The following is a 22,511-nucleotide window of genomic DNA, read 5'->3' as shown; positions in this document are numbered from 1 at the left end:
GTCTCCCCTCAAGAACCTTATGCTCAGGTGATCTGTTACAATTAAGGCAGTTCTCAGAGGAGACTCTGTCATATGTTCGAATATCTATTAGCAAGAAGACAAAAAGCCTAAAACCTATCCCCAAAGCTCAGAGAGCCACTGGATTTCTGGTTTTTAGGCACTCTGATATTCTTCTTTCACACACACAAAAATAGAAAAGTTTAGCACAAGCCAAGCAGCCTCAGAGTGGTGTGCTTGGCCTGGAGCTTTGATTTATTTGAGTATTCTGCCACTTAGTGACAGATCTGTTGCCTAACTGACCAAAAATCTAGCAATATTGACACATATGCTTTTTTTTTCCCCCTCAATCTCACTAAATGGTAAGTCCATTCTAGGTGGCCATCAGGGCTGGTATGGCACTCTGGCTGTCAGAGACTTGGCTCCCTTCTATTTTCTATTTTTATCTCCCTTCATTTTCTTGGTCCAATTTTGCTCATAACCACATCCTCATCTAACTAGTGGGAAGAGAACAAACTCATTCTCTTTAAGAACGACCTAAAAATTGCACACATCACTTTCCCATCTCATTGACCAGACATGGTCTTATTTAGCTGTAAGGGAGCCTGGAAAAAATGCAGTTTTAATCTCTGGCCATGCGTTTCGTTAAAAATCAAGGATGATCTTATTATTATAGAGGAAGAGGAAAGCCAATAGTGGGGGGTAAGTAACAGTCTCTGCCATAATGACAAAATTGGTCAGGCTGCAACCCTTCTAAGCCGAATTTACTCAGTTGATTATTTCTTCCTTGAGACATTCACCCCTTTTAGCTTCTATGGCTCCATATTTTCCTAGTACCTCTCAGGTTGGGCTTATTCTAATTCCTGCACATGCTTCTCTTCCTTCATCCAATATCCAAAAAATTGGAATGCTAGAGGGTTCAGTCTTGGGCCCTCCTGTCTTCACTGTCTGTACTCTCTCTAGGAGAGCTCATCTAATGCCATGACTTTAAATGTCTTCTATATGCTATAACTCCAAAATTTGTATCTCCAACCCTGGCTTCTCCCCTAAGTTCCAAACTCATTTACCGACTGTGCACTTGACATTTCTACCTGGATGGCTAACAAGTATTTCAAACTAAATGTCTAACTAAGCTAGAACAATGCCATTATCCTGGACTAATTGTTCTTAGTATTGGAGGAAGGGCAGGAGAAAAGCAATAACCATCTCTTAGTGTTTGGAAATGTAGGGGGATTTTTCATTGCCACAATGGCCAGGGGTGCTACTTATATTTCTTCTAAAACTTTTTTTTTTAATGCAGCATCATGTTTGTGAATTTCATCAGTGTTACTGCATGTAGTTTTGGTTGATTTGTCTTCATCTCTGTATAGTTTATTATTTCATTGTTTAATTACACCACAATTTAGTTACCCATTCTTTTTTGATGAACATTTAGTGGATTTCCAATTCTTTGCATTTATATACTATGCTGCTATGAATATTCTTGAACATGTCTTCTTATGCACAGATGTAAAAATTTCCCTAGAATATACTTTAAGGAGTAGACTTTGGTGCTTTCAGCTATGCATATCATAAACTTTAGCAGATATTACTAAGTTGCTCTCTAAAATAACTGTACTAAACCTACACTCAAAGAGAAAGTCTTTTAATATATTATCCTACCAAGTTATGCTATGAGAGAGATGGACATCAGCATGAGAGAGAGTCTTCTTTGTGCTTCATCTGAAAAAAAAGACCCTTCCTGATGCACAGCCAGGAGTCCATTTTCCCTAAAGAGTGGTGGCTGCATGGAGCTTGGCTCCTAGCAGAGAGAGAGAGAAAGAGAGAGAGAGAGAAAAGAAAGGGAGAGTAATGGACCAGGGATCGATGCGAACACTAAATAAATGTTCTGCAGTAAATGTAGTTTCTGGTAGCAGATTGTATCTGCACTTCTACCCAAGACGTTGTGGGGGCATAAAGGAGTAGGGTCATTTGTTTAGGTGTCACTGTCTCTAGGCAGAATCTGGGTTTTCTTTTCATTCCCACTGCCAAGCTCCATACCAGGGTATTAGTAGGCATGTAGTAAACAGTATACTGAACAGCTGAGTGGACATACCCTGACATCCATATGATTTGTCTTGTTAAATACTTATATTCACACTGACTTGATCAAAAGGTGAATTAAGTTTTTATTTTGTCTGATACAAAGTAGAGACTAGATAAATATTTGTTGACTGGATAAAAGAGAACATGATTAATTTCAATTTAAACTACCTCAGCATAACTCTATTAATTTTTCTCATTGGTGTGATGTTATGTCTGGATTGAATCTATAATAGAATTTTTTTCCAAATAAATTCATTTGATCTGTTTTGGGACTGCCAAAAAACTCTGAAATCACTTGACATGCTATTTCACCAATACTATTTAAAATTTTCAAGAACACTCAGGGGAAAATAAAAGAATGCCTCACCACAAGAAAAAAACTCCTTTAACTGACTAAAATTATTGTGCAAAAAGTATACTAATAGAAAAGGGCTCCTGGTAATTCCCTGGCGGTTCAGTAGTTAGGACTCTGCGCTTTCACTGTGGCGTGCCCTGGGTTCAATCCCTGGTGGGAGAACTAAGACCATGCACGCCTTGCAGCCGGGCCAAACATTTTTTTTTTTAAAGGCTCTAGCAGACCAATAGATTTCTGTACTAGATGGCATTTCAGTCTTCTAAAATGACTTTTTTGTATTGGTTTCTTTTAAATTAATATATGCTGCTCCTCTTACTATATGCCAGGCACAGTTCCCAGCAAGGTACATATGCTGCATAACAATTAATGCTCACGACAACTGTATGCAGTATGATATTTAGCATTAGTCCCATTTTACATGTGAGGGATAGAGAAGTTGAGTAGCTTGCCTAAGATCACACAGCCTGTAAACGAGAGAGCCGTTATGTGAATGCAGGCAGTCTGATTTCAGAGTTCCAGCTCTTTATTTTTTTTGGCCAGGAGGCACGGCATTCGGGATCTTACCCCCACCAGGGATCGAACTCCGTGCCCCCTGCAGCAGGGGACCGCTAAGGAAATCCCCCGAGTTACAGCTCTTAAACTCTCTACCGTATTGTTTTCCCAACTCTAAGAGTCCATGATTTTTTCGTTTTTTAAAAATTTTACTTTTCATTTTTTTAAGGGGGAACTATTACGCATAATTAAAACAATTTCTTTAAAAGTATAATCTGAAAAAAAGTCATTCACTTCATGTGAATGACGAGCCTAAGGAAGGGCTGGAACTACAAGTGCTGTCCAGAAATACTTAAAAATAAATTTTTACCTTAACACCCTCGAACGTCCCCCGGGATAGTCTAACCCCAACTCCTCGAAGTGCGGGCGAGACTTTGCGAGCCGTGGGAGCCCTTGGCCGGGGCGCATGCTCAGAGCGCGGAGCCGGCTCCGGCCCGCCCGAAGCCCCGCCCACTCTGGCCGCAAGGGCTGCCGGGACAGCCCCCATCTTCTTTGGGCGCGTTGGGCGAGTCGGCGGCGGTGGGAGGGGGCGGCGTTGCTGTCGCTGTTAGTGACCCTGTGGCGCGTGTCTGGGACCGGAAACTTAAAGGTGAGCAACTCCTGGTGACTAAAGAGACGAAGGTGCAAAAGGGTCTGCTTTGCGTGGTTCGCGACGGCGCGTTCCCTTTCTTTGCTGCCTCACGCTGGTTGCGTCCGCCCCTCGCCTCTCGCCCTGAGGGCGAGCGCCTCGTGGGCCGCAGCCGGAGGCGGCGCGCTGGGTTGGGGCGGAGGGACGCGGGCCGCCGCGAGGGCGGGAGCCGGCTTCTGCGTTCCTCGCCGGAGCAAGGGTTTCCCCGCACGTGGCTGGGGCCCAGGCGACCCAGTGGTTGCTTTGGGACGGGCTGGGGCGGGTTTTGTGGGCACAGGCTGCCCGCATCCCCACTGCGTCTTTAAGGCTTCGTACCTCCATCGCTTTCCAGTGTCGCCGAAAACGGATGTTTCAGTCCGACTGTGTAAGTTTCTGGAGAGGTTGACGTGGGTTAAACGCCGAAGGGTTTCTTGGATCATGTGGGACAGACTGGAGGCCGGGGAATCGGGGCCGCAGGTGTTCCCCTGGCGTCACTGTCTTGGGTTTTAATGGTCTTCATTCGCTCACATCAAGGCTTCTGAGCGAAATTGGAAAGTGTGGGTAATATTTCACTTCTAGTTGTACATTGTCAGTAAGTGTCTCATGAAACGCAGTTCCAAAATTGGGTAGGCCAAAGAAGTCTTAAAGGGCCTGAATAGTTCTTTTATCTCACCCTTTGTTTTATAGTGGGCCCCAGATCACGGTAATAACTTAGGAATTGTGGTAGACAAACCACTGCGTAAGATTGGCCAAATTTTGTAGTGAGATGTTGCACCACAGGAGAGCTTCCAATGTGCATCCAGGTTATTGAATAGCAATTACAAATTATAAAGCGATGTCTCCATGAAGTGTACCAATGATAGTTCATCACTAGAGTTAATTAATGGCAGATATCCGTGATGAATTCTTATAGATATACTTTTGTACAAGGTATTTGGGTGGTTTAATGGAGCACTAGAAGCAAATAATTTGAAGTCTGGAGACTTTGTTTTTTATTCCTAGCAATCCAACTTCACAGCCTCATTTTTTTACTACAATGTTGTTGTCAGGAATGTGAAATAGGAAACTGGCTGCAAGGTTAACCAGTATATTAGTAAATTAGTAAGCATACTCCCAATTTAATATTGCTTTAGTGTCCTCAGGTTCTCAGATGAACATTTTCATATCTTCCTTAACATTAGCATTTATTTAATCTAACCCTTGCTGTATGTAATGTTTGAGTTTTTTTCACCCTTAAAGTTTTGATACATAATCTTGTTGATAAGTTTCTGGTAAGTCAGCTGTGACTAAGTTTAAAGGAAATTAGATCTTTATCAAACAACACTGAGATCCATAGTAATATACTGACAGATGATCTACTTAAACCTGGTAATGGTTGGTAAGTGGTTGAATGGAGTTTTTTCCCTCAAAGCTTTCTAGAGCAACTAATTTGAAGATAACCACTCACTTTGTTATAGAAGATGGAACAGTGATTTACTGAAAGCGGTGTGGATTATCCATAGTTTTTCATCAGTTGTTTCAGGGTTTTCTTTTGTTGAAATTTGAGAATTGAATAGAGAAATTTAACCCATGAAATTAAAAATTATTGATTTTTAGGAAAACAGTGGGATATTGATAATTTTTAAACATTCTTTTAATGGTCTTGAGTTTTATGTAAAAAGTAAGTAACTTTTTTATGCCAATTTGGGAAATTTTACAGATAACCAGAATGGCCGAAAATGGTGATAATGAAAAAATGGCTGCTCTGGAGGCCAAAATCTGTCATCAGATTGAGGTATGATCCTTGTGGTATTATCCTGCAAAAACAGGCTCTTTGAGAGGAAATTTAGGGCCTCAGTATAAATACAGATAGAGCACTTAATTTCAATATATTGAGCTATTGAACATTTGGTTTGTCTTTGATTCTTGGAGTTAGATAAATGTACATACAGCAGGATACAGTTTTATATTAGTGGATATTTCAAAAGGTGTTACATTTTTTGTGCTTTAGTTTCCTAGTCTATAAAGTGAGGATACTAGTAGTACCCTCCTCATAAGGTGGTTGTGAGGGTTACATTAGTTCGCAAAATGTGAAACATTTGAAATAGTGCCTAGCACATAAATTAAAAAAAAAAATCCTTTGTAAAATACCTTCCCTGTTAAATAGCACTTTTTAAAGTGTTTTTTTGTTTGTTTGATGTGGACCATTTTTAAAGTTTTTATTGAATTTGTTACAATATTGCTTCTGTTTTATGTTTTGGTTTTTTGGCCCGGAGGCATGTGGGATCTTATCTCCCCCACCAGGGATGGAACCCACACCCCCTGCATTGAAAGGCAAAGTCTTAACCACTGGACCTCCAGGGAAATCCCAGCCATTTCTACTTAACAAGAGTATCTGTTTTCAGAGTTCTCTTAACATTTTTTTGAATTTAGGTATTGTATTTAAGTTGGTGCTTTACAGTATCAATAATGGCTATGTGGGAAATTATCCTTTAATTTATGTTATATTCTTACTGAGGAACTTCCAGTCATATTGTTTGGTGTTTTTTTGCAACTTTCAGAATTTTTTTAAAGCTGCACTTCTCTGTTATTTTAGATTTCCTGTGTTACAGCTTTATTATTGTGAAGAAAAACTACAAATTAGTCTGTGTTTAATATTTACAGTAATACAAAAACATATATAGAAAAACTTAATAATTTTGGCCAATTTGTTAGGTGAAAATGCTTTTAATTGCTTTAAATTGCATTTATGGGCTTCCCTGGTAGCACAGTGGTTAAGAATCCACCTGCCAACGTAGGGGACATGGGATCGATTCCTGGTCCGGGAAGATCCCGCATGCCACAGAGCAACTAAGTCCATGTGCCACAACTACTGAGCCTTCGCTCTAGAGCCCGCGGGCCACAACTAATGAGCCTATGAGCTGCGGCTACTAAAGCCCACGTGCCTAGAGCCCATGCTCCACAGCAAGAGAAGCCACCACAATGAGAAGCCTGTGCACCATGAGGAACCGTTGTCCCCGCTCTCTGCAACTACAGAAAGCCTGTGTGTAGCAATGAAGACCCAATGCAGCCAATAAATACAAATAAATACATAAATAAATTTATTAAAAAATAAATTGCATTTATTTGGTTAATAGTGAGTTTAAACTTTTTAATCTGTATAGTACATTTTTATTTTTAGTAATTTTTTTTTAAAAATGTCCTTTACTGGGACTTCCCTGGTGGTCAAGTGGTTAAGACCCCACACTTCCAAAGCAGGGGGCACCGGTTTGATGCCTGGTCAGGGAACTGAGATCCCGCATGCAGTATGGTGGGGGGGGTGGGGGGGAAGGCCTTTACTCATTTTTCTAGTAGGGTTTTCAGAGGTTTTTTTCTTCATTGATTTATAAGAAGTATTAATAAACTTCTGTGTTTGTCTTACTTTTTATGCTGCTTTTGGCATTCCAAGTAGTCACACCTGGGTCTTTTCATGTATTCTTTTTAGTTTGTATACTAAGGAAAGGTGCCTCTGTGCTTATTAGGTAAACACTCACCTAATTTTTTAACTTTTAAATTTTTCTAATTTTTAAAGAATTAGAGCAATTAAACAGATTATTCTGGTTTTTTAAATTTAACAATCTATTCTTTCCACACTGATGAAATAAGAGGCTTTTCATATACTAAATCTTTAAATATGTTTTGTTTTAAGGCTTTCTAATCTATTGTCATCTCTGCTAATTACATTGTTTCAATAATTTTTAGTTTTATCTTTGTTAATTTGTATTATAAATATTTTATTATAGTGTATTTAAGAGAAAATTATTGCCAGTTGTTTTGACGTCTATTTTTAAAGACTAGAACTTGGTGATGTAATGGTAATTTTTAAAACTCTAGGATTGGAGTCGGTATTATACAGTGCTCTGCAATATATTGTAATTATCTTGCAGTATTATTTTGGTGACTTCAATTTGCCACGTGACAAATTTTTAAAGGAACAGATCAAACTGGACGAAGGCTGGGTACCTTTGGAGATAATGATAAAGTTTAATAGGTAAAAACCTTTTTTAAATTATTAGGATTTTCTGCTAATATGAAATGCTACTACTAAGTCTTACAATGCTTTTTATACATATGTATTTTTTCAGATTAAACCGTCTAACAACAGACTTTAATGTAATAGTAGAAGCACTGAGCAAATCAAAGGCAGAACTCATGGAAATAAGTGAAGATAAAACTAAAATTAGAAGATCTCCAAGCAAACCCCTCCCTGAAGTGACTGATGAGTATAAAAATGATGTAAAAAACAGATCTGTTTATATTGTAAGTGGGCCTTTAATGCATTTAATTATATCTTAAATTTATTTAGAAAGCACATAGGGTAGATAAGAATAAGGGCTCAGGAATCATAGCTTCACCACTTTATGTCTTTGGGCAATATTCTTAACCTCTGTAAGCCTTATCTTCATAAATGGGGATAATATTTTTTACCTTATAGAACTGCTGTGAGAATTAAATGAAAAAATTCATACGTTGGACAAAATTTGACTTATTGTAAGCATGCAGTGCATATCAACTGTTCTTATTTAGCAACAGCTAAACTTGTTAGCTATTCTCTTTAACATGTTAATTTTTAAGTAAATTTTTTTATTCTGCAAAAATTCAAACATACAAAAGTAGATTGAATATATAATGTACCATTATCCAAATTCGTTATTAACATGTGATTAATGTTGTTTTATCTTTGCCCTATCTGGATTATTTTGAAGTAAATCCTGGATTGTACAATCCGATAAACAAGTCACTTCTATTGCACTGGTCAACAATGGCTTTTAACCAGGGTTATTAAACATTTAAGAGACAGAGAGATGTATATATCCTGGCTTCATTTCAAGACAAAATAAATCAGAACTTCTGACAGATTGTTTACTTAAGTTGCCATTTGTACATTTCTTCCTACTTTTAACAGAAAGGCTTCCCAACTGATGCAACCCTTGATGACATAAAAGAATGGTTAGAAGATAAAGGTCAGGTACTAAATATTCAGATGAGAAGAACATTGCACAAAGCATTTAAGGTATGGTTGTATGATGTTACAGACTTTTTCTAGTTGAAAAATACATGGGGTGTAACTTAAAAACAAACAAACAACTTTTCTTCTGCTTTTAATAGGGATCAATATTTGCTGTATTTGATAGCATTGAATCTGCTAAGAAGTTTGTTGAGACCCCTGGCCAGAAATACAAGGACACAGACCTGCTAATACTTCTCAAGTAAGTCTGTTTGCTGATGGGTTTTTTTTTTTTTTTGCCACTTAGTTGTGTAGAATTGACACACTGGGGTAAGGAGTATAGAATAACATTCCCTACTTATAATAAGACCAGTATTTTTAGTATCCTTAGGCATCCTTTGAGAAATGCTTGAAGTTTGTTCACTGGAACTACTAGTCCTTTGAGACTATAAGGAAGTGTTTATTAGGACCTTTTCACTGCTAGCAATTAATAAGGGAGGTTAAGTTTTAGTTCTTATTTTGCATGTGAAACTTACAATTAGTCTTGATGCTAAAATCTGAGCTTTTGGTGTGGTTAGAGAATAAATCACTAATTTTTATCTGTTCTTTTATAAGTACAAAGGATTATTTAATAGGGATTTGAATCATTTTGTGTGTGTGTGTGCACACGCCTTTGTGTCTAGAAATTAGGACAAACCAGGACATTTTCATGATAAAATTAGTTTTAGGGCCATAATCCCTTACTTTTGCATTGCACAGTCTTCTGAATGCTATGTACTAAACCTGATGGACTTAGAAATGCACAATGATAAATCACGCTATCAGTGTTAAACTCTCAGAAGGAATTTTTTAGCTTGGGATTTTCATAATTGCTCTTATTCTTGGGTCTCAGGGATTTCAGAATTTTCTGCTTTTGTGAAATTAATACTAAAAAACTATGACGCAAAGTAGTTGCATAACTTTTGGGTTTTTTTTTTTTTTTTTCCTGTACATGAAAAATGAAAACTAGCATGAGATTCTTAGTGATATAAATTGGGTTTCTTTTTGTGTTAATGAAAATGTTCTGAAATTCATTAGTGATGATTGTACAATTCTCAGTATACTAACACGTATTGAATTATATACTTAAAAGTGAGTTTTATGGCATGTGAATTATTTCTTAGTAAAGCTGTTCTTTTAAAAAATGAATAACTTCCTTAGTATATTTTGAATTTATAGGTAATTATGGTTGATAGAAAATGTAACATTCATTCCTATGTGATGTCTTAAATCATTCAACATAATTTGCAGTCCTCTTTGTTCTCATGAACTTAGGCTTTATATTTTGTGTCCTTTAGGGAAGATTACTTTGCAAAAAAAAATGAAGAAAGAAAGCAAAATAAAATGGAAGCTAAATTACGAGCTAAACAGTAAGTATGTTGAACTAATCATAATGTTTCAGATCCTTACAGCTTTGACAAAGGTAAAGTTATTGGTTCTGGGAAGTGAAGCTGATGATGAGCTATGAAATTAGTAGCAATAGGCCTTTCTTTTGCTAACAAAACATTGATATCTTAAGCTGCCTTGATAATCGTGGAGCCATATTGTGTTGCACGTTAGAATAAGACAATCAGAAAACCTAAGAACTGGCTTTGGTTATTAAGTAGTTTAGTCATCATGCTTAAGGTTAACTTTAGCAGGGTTTAATTTTCTTATACATAAAGCAAATGGAAACGTTCTAATGATATTTTTACTTGTAGAGAGCAAGAAGAAAAACAAAAGTTACCAGAAAATGCTGAAATGGTAAGTATGTATTACTGGCATCTAAGAAATCTGTAATTCAGAGTTAGGAGCCTCAGGACTTTTAAAGAAAATATGTAAGCAAGTCTACAGTTGTCATTGCACTGAAGTACTAGCCAAATATTGCTTAAAATTATTACTTAACCAGAGCAATAAAATTTATATAATAACTAATTACTTGCTGGAGAAATTAAATGTTAAAATCAGAAGCCATTGTAGAACAAAGGATGATAAAGGAAAATGCACCAACTACTTAAACTATTTAAACTACTTCAAAATAGCATTTTAGTTTCCAGTTTATTCCTGTAAAGCGAGAGAGAGAGTGGTATATGCCATTTCTGGTTTGTTGTTGCTTTTAAGAAACTTTTATTGCCTTATATTTTTATAGAAATCTCTAGAAGAAAAGGTTGGCTGCTTGCTGAAATTCTCAGGAGACTTAGATGATCAGACGTGTAGAGAAGATTTGCACATGCTTTTCTCAAATCATGGTGAAATAAAATGGATACACTTTGTCAGAGGAGCCAAAGAGGTTTGAAATATTCATATATGCTTTTTACCAGTTTAAAAATCCATAGAAACTTATTTTTTAGAAGATGACACTAGTAGAAGAAAGCAATTTTTTGTTAGTATGTTTATGAAAATACTTTCTACTTGATCATTTACTTTTTTATTACTGCTGTAACTGGGTGTGATGTCTGGTATTTTTTGAATTGTGCTATGAATAACTGTTGGAATTAGTGACTGCAATAACTTCCTTCCTGATGTTCAGTAAAATTCCCTGCCCTTTGTTTTCTGTCTTTGGTGTAGGGAATAATTCTATTTAAAGAAAAAGCTAAGGAAGCGCTGGATAAAGCAAAAGATGCAAATGATGGTAACCTACAATTAAAGAACAAAGAAGTCACCTGGGAAGTACTAGAAGGAGATGTGGAAAAAGAAGCATTGAAAAAAATAATAGAAGATCAACAAGAATCCCTAAACAAATGGAAACCAAAAGGTCATTAGTTCTGATTTTCTTTGACAGTTTAACTCATTTGCTTGGGTAAAAATTTTAATTGGTATTAAAAAAAAAGATATTGACAAGAGATTTAAAACATTACTGATTTCTTAATTATGTCTCTACAGGTCGCAGATTTAAAGGAAAAGGAAAAGGAAATAAAGCTGCCCAGACTGGATCTGCTAAAGGAAAAGTACAGTTTCAGGGCAAGAAAAGGAAATTTGATAGTGATGATGAACGTGATGAAAACAGTGCATCTGGTAAGTCTTTCTAAGTCCTTTGGTACTTTGATGAGAAATTATTTGTGGGAGAGAACAGCATTGTGGTTTTACAACTTCTGTGTAAGTGATGTACTCAGATTATGATCGACCCTGATTATGCTGTTTTACATGTGGAAAACAAAGATGTTTGGAAGCCAAGTTTAGAGAACAGGTCTGTACTAAAGGAAAAGCCTTTTTTAATTGGTAAAGGGAAATTGTTGCTAATCTTGATAGTTATGTTCAATATTAAAATAGAGCAATGCTTACAGTGAACCTGACGAAAATTAATTGTTATTGTGTAGGACCAGCGAAAAGAGCAAGAGAAGAAACAGACAACGAAGAACCTGAAGCAAAACAACAGAAAACAGAAAATGGTGCTGGAGACCAGTAGTTTAGTAAACAAATTTTTTATTCATTTTAATTAGATTTTAAGCTGCTTTTGTCTTTGAAGGCTTTTAAAAAGAAAACCGAATTAGGTCCACTTCAATGTCCACCTGTAAGAAAGGAAAATTTTTGTTGTTTAATTTGTCTTTTTTTGTTGTTATCCAAATGAGTATTTTTTTTTTAATGTATAGTTCTGTTTGTGTTCTTTCAGATTATTCAAATATCAAACATTCTTCCACTAAATTGCCTTTGTAATATGAGAATGTATTAGTACAAAGTAATAAAATGTATACTGCATAAAAATAAACCTAGTTTATTTTTTATTTTTGTGCCCAAAGTATTTAAGAAAGAATTTATATTAAATCAGCATATTGGCTATTGTGATTATAGGCCCATCTCATAGTTAAATATTTATCTTCTAGCCTGGCTTTTTTTGTTTACTCAAGCAACTTTGTAATATTAGAAATAATCACTTATTGTGAAGTTTCTCAGTACTGAATATAGATAAACCAGAATCAAGAGACTTACTGATTTTCTTTTATGAAACTTGTATGATGCTGGCAGGTCGTATCGTAGCTCTACAAAACAAAAGCCACCTAAAGGTAAAAATTATACTTCCAAACATTTACCACCCTTGACTTAAAAACCACCACCAACAAATTCAGGAAGTACTAAATGCTGATAAGCCAAACATTTTTAGACCTGTCACTTATCCAGGATGGACTTGATATATCCCCATGACCCATGGCAAACTGAGCCTGGCATTTCTGTTTTGGTCATTTATACCAAAATTTGAGATTATGGGGAAGAGTATAGAAGGTTAACAAGTGGACAAAAAAGTATATCCTATGAAAATACGATAGTACCTTCCTATTTTTAATTTCCTAAATAATCTATAGCTACCAATTTCATAATAACCATGCTGATTTTAAAAATTTCTGGTTTGGATTTTAGTAATGGTAGTATAAGTAGCTAATTATTTTCCTCCTAAGCTCTCAAATGAAAACCCACTTTTCATATTCTTTTCTTCTAAAGGATAATGTAGGTTCTCTAAACTTAGCACTGATCAATTTTAGAGGGATGGCAGTAAGTCTACCTACCTATGCTTCATGTTTTGCAACAAATTCTAACTCTCTAAGTCATAGCTCTCAAATTTTAATATGCAATCAAATCAGATCTTGTCCAAATGCAGATTATAATTCAGTAGGTCTGGGGGCAGCCTGAAATTCTGCCAGTCTGACAAGCTCTTGAGGGATATCAGTGCTGATGGTCCACATTTGAGGACCACACTTGGAGTAGCAAGACTCTGGCTTGGTGTGCTACTACTGGAACTGTTCTAAGATCTCCATGTTGCATATTTTAATACCTTAAACTAGGTAGGGAATGACAACACTATAATAGGAAGACAGACTTTTACACATTACAATTATTATGAAGGTAACAGATCTAGTTATGTGGTTAACTTAGTACTAATCCAGTCAGTTGATTATTGTGTAAAAAAATTTCCCCCTTATTATACTCTTATTTCAGAATTACTTGGATTATAGTTAGCTTCTAGTTATGCTTTCCCATTTTGATGTTTGTGAATATTATCCAATTTATGAATAAAAATGTATCAAACATGATTTACATAGTGTGATTATATTCTATCCCCCACTAAAAAAAGAAAAAGCTTCATGTTATTTGACTCCAGGGACAATTAGAAAATTGAAATAGAAAGGTAATCCAGGTATAATCTGGTGGCATTTTCCAGGAATGGATTTCAGTCCGTAGCCTGACAGACTTTAAGCCCAAGCCCTTAAGTCCCTGTGATGATTATAAGGTTCTGTCTGAGCCTGGAGAGAACAAATACTTGGATGCCATTAAAAGTTTTCAGTAAAATGCATCAATTGGGACAATTTGGCAAACACATACCCTGCCTTTACCCTATTTCCAACCTTACACATTTTGCCACACTAATATACATGTTCTACAATATCTTTTCTCAGCACCTGTAAAAATTCTGGTTAGCCTAATGCCTGTTTGCCTACTCAGATAATTAGGATTGAGATTCGTTTTGTGAGAAACTTAAAAATTGTCTTACCTGCAATAATATCCATGTTGATTTTCCATTCTGCAGCTTTCTTTTGAATGTGCTGAATATAAATAACATGTTAATGTGAGCTGGTCTTTAAACAATTTTTCTTAAATTGCTCTTTACTAATAATACTTGATTGTAAATTTTCAAGCTTTTAAAATTTCATTAGAATTTAGACCCTTAAAAAATTTTCAACTGGATGGATAATATTTTGAAAATATGAAACCAAGCCATTTAATAATCTGGAACCAAATTACATAATTAAATTCAATAAAGCTATTATTTCAGAAGTGCATCAAAGTGCATAATGTACTCATGGTTTCTGCAGCATTATTTCATCAATATATACAGGTTCTAGAAACCATTCAGAGATCTATATCCATGGGCAATTCAGTGGCAATATGGTATAGAGATGAAGGACAGGGTTTCTGGAACCTGACAGCCTGCATTTGAACTGAAGTGCTATTAACTATGTGACCCTGAGCATACTACTCATTCTTTGTGTGCCTCAGTTCCCTCATCTGTTAAATGAGGATAATGATATCGCTCATCAGACTTGCAGAATGTGAAAAGTGCTTTGAAGTGTGATGGCACAAGACCAACTACTAAATGTTAGCTATTTATGGGTCTAAGAATTTTTAACCATTTCATAAAATTTTTGGTTACTAATTTGTTATAAAAATTGCTTTATGAATTAAAATATATATGCAATAATCCAACATTAATAAAAATGGAAAAAAGTTGCCCATAATCCCCTAAATAAAATTTCTGCATAATTTTCTAGAAATACTATAGTAGAGGTAACAATATTTGGTATAAGCATTTTGTTCATGTTGGTAGTGTTCATAGTACTCAAATTGATTGATAAAATAATTATCCCTATGTTTGAGGTTCAAATATTTCCATTATAAATAATACTGACACTTGTGTGCTCGCTCTGGCAGCACATATACTAACATAAATCGTACTGACACTATGTTTGTGCTTGTAATAATCCCAGTTCTGGGTATATTTTTTCACCTACTTCAAGATCTAAAATTTCTGTGTAAGGATATAGACTTTAATACAAATAATATTGTAATTTAATGGAATCTTTAGATCTTTGATAAATTTTTGAGAAATAAAGTATGATGACATTTCTTTGGTATTTGAGTCCTAACATTAGTGAAAGAGGTTTTAGATGTTAGATTATACAATGGAATGTGATTGGTTCTGGCAGAGATGTCAAAGAATAAATCGGGTAAGCTTGGGATAAACACTGAAAGAACAGTGCCTGGCTTACCTACTTTGCTTTAACTATAAGCCAAGAACTAAATTCTCACAATGCCTAATGAAAGAAGATATGGCAACAGCCGTGAGAGTCATCCAGCTTATTAGCATACCTGCCAGAATATGCTTATATTTTACCTAAGTATTTCTACCAGAAAATCCTATCAAATGCACCTCTATTATGAATAGAGGGCCACTTTTAAAAGACAAGGGTCTTATAGTTAAGGGGTCTGAGGTAAGCTTCAATGATAATGTTACTAGTTATATAGAATACTTAAGCAAAATTATCACAAGGTTTATAGCAGATTTATCTACAGTATAAACTAAGGACTGTCTTAATATTAGAAGTTCATTCATCATCATACCTCCTTCACAGTATGCACAATAAACACCAGATTAATTTCTCAAATTATTTAGTTGCTATGCTAATGAAAATACTTCTGCACTGCCAAAATAGAAATGCATTTAAGTATATATTTGCTTAAAATTCTATTAAGCCAGCCAAGACAATGCTGATACTGCTGCCTCCTGGTGGTGGAACATTGCCATACTAAACAATGAAGATGGGAGTTCCTTGGTAATGTGACTACAGGAATTCATTCAAGTAATTAGGCTGCTGCTTAATTGCACTTTTTATTGGCATATTTTACTTGGTTTGCATGAACTGTATATGAGTAATAAAAAAATTTATGTTATGCCAAACTGTGCAGAAGAGTTCATAGCAGGCCTGACTTCTTATCCTTAGAAAGGTCCACATTTAAGTTTGGCCTTTGGCTAGAGTATGGGAACTTAGATTTTGGGAAAGTTTCCACTCCCCATCCCTTAATAACAGTGGCTCACCATGCTTAAAATGTTTATGCTGAATACCTGTTTTGTTACTGGGAGTCTGGAATTTGGGTATGTGCCAGGCAGGGGGGTGCCTATGTGATGAGTACCCAATAAAAACCCTTGGCACCAAGACTCCAGTGACCTTCCCTAATTAACAACATTTCACATGCCTTGTCACAAAAATTGTTTGCTGGAAGAATTAAGTGCATCCTGCATGACTCCACTGGGAGAGAACTCTGGAAGCTTGCACCTGGTTTCTCCTGGACTGCAACCTATGCACCTTTCCTTTTGCTAATTTTGCTCTGCATCCTTTAGCTGTAATAAATCATAGTCACGAGTATGATGATATGCTCAGTCCTATGAGACTTCCTTGTGAATCATCAAACCTGAAGATGATCTTGGGGACTTCCTCAACACAGGCTTTTTAGATACCAATAATTCCTGTTGTGTGTTTTCACTTACTGAATGGGGATTTATTTACCAGTAAAGTTGTGTTGTGTTCTGCTGCTTACCTACATGTACCACTACTAATTGTTTAACAGTATACAGGCATACCTCGGAGATATTGTAAGTTTGGTTCCAGACCACTGCAATAAAGTGAATATCACGAGAGTAAGTGAGTCACCTGAATTTTTTTTTGTTTCCCTGTGCATATAAGAGTTCTATTTACACTATACTGTTGTCTATTAAGTGTGCAATAGCATTATGTCTAAAAAAGGGTACATATTTTAATTAAATACTTTATTGCTAAACAATACCAAAACAACTATAAAAGTAATATCAAAGATAAATCACCATAACAAATATAATAAAAAAGTTTGGAATATTGCAAGAATTACCAAAATATGACACAGAGACACAAAGTGAACAAATGCTTTTGGAAAGATGGTGCTGACAGACTTGCTTGATGCAGGGTTGCCACAAACCTTCAATTTGTAAAAAATGCATTATCTGCACAGTGCAATAAAGTAAATAGCAATAAAACGAAGTATGCCTGTAATATATTTTTAGCTATGTTATTTTATATATTTTTAAAGGTATTAGATTACCATATAGTCATAATTTGTTTCCAACTGAATTCCAGTATACTGTATTTATACAAATATTTTTCTTACAAGACTACTTTAAAATCTCTTAATACATGTATGATTTAAAATAATAACAGCTAGCATAACAACTGCTAGACACTATTCTAAATGCTTTGTAAATATTAACTCATTTAATCCTCACACCAACCCTGAAAAGTATAAGGTACTCTTAGTTCCTTAAACTCTTAAGGGTACAGGTGAGTATAGTGTAGGTGACGAAAATGAATTCAAGTACCTTGACCAAGATAAGACAGCTGGGAAGCAGCAGAGTTCAGATATGAATCTAGGTAGTCTGGCTCTACAGTCTGTTCTTGATAACTATGTTAAACTGACACTAAAAAAATGTACATGTACCACCCCACCCCCAATTTTCTGGAATATATCTTATATACCCTCATGTGTTATATGCTGACAGTGAAGAATAATGAAAGAAGTGAGTTCTGAACTCATATCAATTTAGCTTCCTAGACTCAGTGTTCTTAAAAACCAGGCTGTCCTTGCCTCCTGTATGCACACTAGGCCATACAAGGCCACTAGGACTACAGGCATCAACCAGGACTTAACCCAAGCAAACCAGGACATACTGTAGCCATAGTTACACCATAGTTCTCTATTCCTGAATTATATAATCTCTCTCCTGTTAATAATTCCTGCCTGAACAAATCTTTGACAAAATAAAGCTAATTATAAATGCTAGCTAAATGGAAATGCTAGTTAAAGGGAAAATTTAGTTTCTAAGTGCCAGATGTTTAAAAAGTTCAGAATTAGATACCCTGGTATTTAGTATTCACAGTAAATCCTTAAAACACTGTCATGAATTTAAAAATAAATGACAGAATATTATGATGATTTGAACTTACTTCTCTAGTTGAGGATTTATGTAAAGAATATACTGCTGTTCTTGCCATTTCCAAAGCAGTCTTCAGAAATGCCATATCTGTCCCTGTTAAGAGGAGAAAAAGCTCCTATTTACATTACATAGCTGTTACCAAAATAGATTAAAGAAATACTAGGTAAAACTCCAAAACAGCCATTTAAAATCCTTTCTATAACAAGACGGTACAAATAACCAAGATATCTAGATATCTTTTAAGGTTGATGGAATAAAACCAGAATTATACTGTCTCATTTAAATGAGGCTAAAGTAAACATTTTAATATTATATTCCAAATTAACAACTTTCAAAGAGGGCAGAAGGGAACAGGTTAAGTAGAAATCAGAATGGTGGTGGCAGGTAGAGGGAGGGCTTTTTAAATTATGTGTGCCTTTTCCTCTTCTGACTTCCCACCTTCCTTGCCCACAAAATACATAAAATAAATAGCCACAGTGAGTCACTGTTACTGATGGATACATGTTGAAATCTTCAAATGTTGAGCCATTAAAGAGAGGTTCTAAAAATACAAAATCCTTTATAGGATTCACACTCGTTCATAAGAGTTAGGTAAATCATTATAGAAAGCAGATGAAGAATAAGTGGATAAAATAAAGATTGAAAAATTCAATTCCCTAGCCATACATTAAACAAACTGAAATTGAAATTGTAATAACTATACAGGTAAGAGATTGGTTTATTTAATGAACAGTGATAAAGTCACTTAACCCAAACAATCAATGAGAAAATGGTTTTTAAAACTTGCTTTTTTACAGACACCAGTACACCTGATTCTTATTACTAACCTTTATTATTTTTGGTCCCAAAGGGAGGATTCATAATTACTGTATCAAATGACTTGGACATTCTATTAGATAATGAGCACACATCACACTGAACCATGTCAACATTTGTTAACTCAAACTCTTCTACGTTCCTATTAAATATTTCCAATGCATCTTCATCTATGTCAAATCCAACACACAACCTATAAATACAAAACACAAAGTGACTACTACTTATAGCTCCCAAGTCAAAACAACAAAACCAAAACCATGTACCTTTTTAACCCAACTGACCAACTGACAGTGAGTATGGTCTTTCAACAGCATGATTTCACAAATTGTGAGGGGTTGGAAACAGGTTCATGTAAAAGAGAGGCATCTGATTTCTGCTGTTACCAGTTTTTGTTCTTGTGGGTTTTTTTTTTTAGTTTCTTTAGATGTTCGACCCATTCAAAATGTACCCAAGTATTAGATCTTCCTCGTCTCATCTCATACTGTACAGTCCCATAAATATAAATTAGTTGATTTTATTTATTCTTATTAAAAACCATCCCATACCCAAATAGCATATACTGGATCACATACCCTGCTCCTAACATTGCAGTTCCAATGCTAAGCACTCCACAGCCACATCCTAGATCTGCAACCACTTTATTTTCAATGTCATCATATGTGTTATGGATTGTATAGAGCATACATGCTGAAAGATCAAAAAAACATATTACGGAATAAGTAGGCAAGTTGATGACCAAAACCCAATTTGTGCAAATGACTCTTTGTGAAACAATTTCTAATATTATTTAGACCTCCCCCAAATCGTGTTCCAGATTATTAAAAAATAAGGTATAATAACTTGGTATGTAGTAAGGATGATAACACATATCAGTGGTTCCCTCAAACTAGTCTCTGCTGACAATGCCAGTAATGACAGAACTTTGAGGTAAAACAAGAAAAATAAGGTCATAATGTTTTATTTTTTCCTCAACCTGCTCAAAACATTGCCATACACATATATATATATCAGTTTTTCTTTGATGTTGAAATATTATTTTTATGAAAGGATGGTAAGTAAATAGGTTTAAAAAATACCTTTCCTTGTCAAAATATAAACTTGGCAACCCTATATCAGTTTCCAAAATTGTGAAATTTTACTGATCTGTGAAATCTGTAAGTCTGAGAACTGCTAATACTGAACAAGCATTAACATTAAAACAGAACTTTTTTTGCAACAAGTTTGTCCCCATAACACAGGTACTATAAGTTCAAACTAGAATGGGAAAGGAAAAGACTTACATCCACAATATAGCCTTTAGACACATGTATTCACACACATATTCATGATCTACAGACACATGTATTTACTAATGAGACCTGAGAAGAGAACTACCGAGGAGCAGAACAGAAGCTGCTGAGATGAGAAAGGAATCCTTCAAATACACGAAGGTGGGGGATATACTGAAGGTTAAGCATGGGTAACATCACTGATATCTCCCTGTGGATATCTGAACCCACCAAGGGCTGCTGGCCATCACTGACGCCCCAGGATCCAGAGGTTTTATCAAAAACACAATTACAAGAACGAGTCAGGCTGACTGTGCTGTTCTGATTATTACTGCAGGTGTTAGTGACTTTGAAGCTAATATCTCAAAGAATCAGCACAACAATGTGTATGTTACACAATGGCTTTGAAACAACTCATTGTTACCTGGAAACAAAACAAAACAAAACAAAACAAATGGATTCCACTAAGAAACTCTACAACCAGAAGACATTAAAGAAATCATTATCTAAATTGAGAAAACTGTTCTTACCCCAGGCACAATTTTGTGCAATTCTTGGTTGGAATTACAATATGTTTGAGTTAAATGCATGTATACACGTTTTCTCCTGGACTTTCTTTGGCAGCTTAGAAACAGAATTATGTTGAAGTTAGGGGGATTCCTCCTTGCAGAAGTTCCCAACAAATTAATTCTCCTAAGATTCCCTCAATGACTTTGGTAATATGTTTATTAAATACAAATGGTTTTTCCTGAGTTCTCTCACATCAAGCAACACTGCTGGTTCTCAGATCATTTGTTAAAATTGAAATACATCTCATCTTTAATATACGCATCTCACCTATTCTGGATTTGTTTAAACTCGGTCTTTCCACTACCAACTCTAGTATTCATTTCTAGGGCAGAGGATAGCGCGCAGGAATCCTTGTACTGGCAATTCGTTGCACTAGGAAATTGATCCTTATTTAGCAAATATTTACTGAGCTCCTAGGTACTCAGGAACTCTTCTAGGCACTGGAAATTATGTGAACAAGACCAGCGCATTTTTGCCCTCAAGGAGTTAACAGTATAATGAGATTAACAAACACATTAAAAAGATGTTTGACAGTTTTAAGGGGTATGCAGAAAAGCAACTGTAAAACGACAGTGTCCTGTGCGTGAGATGTTTTCAGCTGCAATGTAAAGGAAGTTCTCTCTAATGCAACGCGCTATCTTAGAGCAGAATTCCTCTAGACGTTCTTTGTATCCAAATAACTGTTCTATTTTCACTATGGAGTGAGCAGATAAGACTAACCCGCGAAACAAGGGCGTGATCAGCTGTCGCCCTACCTGCAATGTGAGGCCTGGTTGGATACTGCTCTAGGAGGAGCTTGGGCTTTTCGAATCCATCCACTTGTTGCAGGCGACTCTCTAATTCCTTAAGCCTTAATTTCTTCATTTTTAAAAAAGTGTGCGTTCCAGGGTTTAACGGCGCTGGATCTGCAGAGAAACCTACTTCACCTGGCTCTCTCCACCAACTCCGATCTCCCCACCAACTTCCAATCCCCTGCCTCTTTTTCAGCGCCGCTGGCTGAGGGCCAGGCTGGGGACCCAGGGCGCGAAAGGTACAACCGGCCCAGGCGGTTCCCGCTCTCCTCTCCGCGCCAGGGGTGGGCGGAGTCCTCGGTCAGCCTTCGGCCCGCCTCTGGACGATCCCGCACCGATATTGGACTGGAGCCGCCAAGAGCTCCTCACGCCGCGTACCGGCACTTCCAGAAGCTGCCAGCGCCAGGGCCGGGGCCGGAAGCGCCGCCACGCACGCGCACATGCCTCCGCCCCCCGCCCCCCAGCGGCCCTGCGCCGAGCTGCAACCGCGGCCCCGCGCGCTGGTTCCGCCGGCGCTCAAGCGCCTCCGTCTCCTCCGATGTGGTGCTGTCCCTGGCACCAGGAAAGCGCGCCCTTCTCGCAGCCCCGGGGCTGTCCCCGCCACCTGTCGCGTGGCCATTACCCTCTAGTTTTTCCTTGAGTACCGTTAGGTCCTCGAAGGAAGTGGGGAGGAAGAGGGTGAAGGTGAGGGTGAAGGTCACGGTCGCTTTGTTTTAATGCCCACTGTGGCCCTTTCTGCCTCCTGTCTCCCAAGCCTCCTCTCAAAGAATAGTAACCTCCTCTCACCTTTGCTTTCTTTGCCATTCGCATGCCCTACTTTGTTTCTGTCTTTTTAGGCCAACGGTGTCACTTACCTCAGCTCTCACAGGGTGGTGATGTCAGAGAAGCCCAAACCAGAGCGTTTAGATTAAGGAATGGGAAGTGGTGCCAAGTGCTGGAAAGAAGTTAGGCTTTCAGAGAGTAGGAGCAAAA

The 22,511-nt window shown here is 36.7% G+C and overlaps 2 protein-coding genes across 7 annotated transcripts; one reads left to right on the top strand and one right to left on the bottom strand.

The window, feature by feature from the left end:
- Positions 1-3,449: 3,449 nt before the first annotated feature.
- Positions 3,450-12,282, top strand: SSB (small RNA binding exonuclease protection factor La). 4 transcript variants are annotated; one of them, XM_057745922.1, is made up of 12 exons: positions 3,456-3,578; positions 5,296-5,370; positions 7,502-7,605; positions 7,700-7,874; positions 8,521-8,628; positions 8,724-8,824; positions 9,900-9,971; positions 10,302-10,344; positions 10,730-10,870; positions 11,149-11,335; positions 11,464-11,595; positions 11,898-12,282. In XM_057745922.1, the coding sequence occupies exons 2-12, from the start codon at positions 5,305-5,307 to the stop codon at positions 11,984-11,986; spliced, it is 1,218 nt and encodes a 405-aa protein (XP_057601905.1). In that variant the 5' UTR covers positions 3,456-3,578; positions 5,296-5,304; the 3' UTR covers positions 11,987-12,282. The 4 variants fall into 4 exon arrangements, with proteins under 4 accessions (XP_057601906.1, XP_057601905.1, XP_057601904.1 ...); XM_057745921.1 differs by lacking the exon at positions 3,456-3,578 and adding an exon at positions 3,633-3,981; XM_057745923.1 differs by lacking the exon at positions 7,502-7,605 and having other exon boundaries at positions 3,450-3,578.
- On the bottom strand, positions 11,997-21,969 carry METTL5 (methyltransferase 5, N6-adenosine). Of its 3 annotated transcripts, none has more exons than XM_057745925.1 (7): positions 21,504-21,969; positions 19,483-19,597; positions 18,919-19,100; positions 18,102-18,184; positions 14,063-14,114; positions 12,508-12,557; positions 11,997-12,089 (listed from the first exon to the last, which is right to left on the bottom strand). In XM_057745925.1, the coding sequence occupies exons 1-7, from the start codon at positions 21,610-21,612 to the stop codon at positions 12,051-12,053; spliced, it is 630 nt and encodes a 209-aa protein (XP_057601908.1). In that variant the 5' UTR covers positions 21,613-21,969; the 3' UTR covers positions 11,997-12,050. The 3 variants fall into 3 exon arrangements, with proteins under 3 accessions (XP_057601908.1, XP_057601910.1, XP_057601909.1); XM_057745927.1 differs by having other exon boundaries at positions 21,670-21,945; XM_057745926.1 differs by having other exon boundaries at positions 21,675-21,945.
- Between the last annotated feature and the right edge of the window lie 542 nt (positions 21,970-22,511).

The sequence above is a fragment of the Hippopotamus amphibius genome, chromosome 8 (assembly GCF_030028045.1).
Source record: "Hippopotamus amphibius kiboko isolate mHipAmp2 chromosome 8, mHipAmp2.hap2, whole genome shotgun sequence".
NCBI lineage: Eukaryota > Metazoa > Chordata > Mammalia > Artiodactyla > Hippopotamidae > Hippopotamus > Hippopotamus amphibius.
The sequence above is the reverse complement of the archived record's forward strand: the minus strand, read 5'-3'. Positions and strand labels throughout refer to the sequence as shown.

Excerpts from the sequence above, each read along its gene's own strand:
- SSB (XM_057745921.1), top strand. Across the intron at positions 10,345-10,729 it reads TACCAGAAAATGCTGAAATG|AAATCTCTAGAAGAAAAGGT; the intron begins GTAAGTATGTAT and ends ATATTTTTATAG. Across the intron at positions 11,336-11,463 it reads AAACAAATGGAAACCAAAAG|GTCGCAGATTTAAAGGAAAA; the intron begins GTCATTAGTTCT and ends ATGTCTCTACAG.
- METTL5 (XM_057745925.1), bottom strand. The coding sequence starts at position 21,612 with ATGAAGAAATTAAGGCTTAAGGAATTAGAGAGTCGCCTGCAACAAGTG. Across the intron at positions 19,598-21,503 it reads AACCAGGCCTCACATTGCAG|CATGTATGCTCTATACAATC; the intron begins GTAGGGCGACAG and ends TTGATCTTTCAG. Across the intron at positions 12,090-12,507 it reads AGTTTCATAAAAGAAAATCA|GTGGACATTGAAGTGGACCT; the intron begins GTAAGTCTCTTG and ends CCTTTCTTACAG.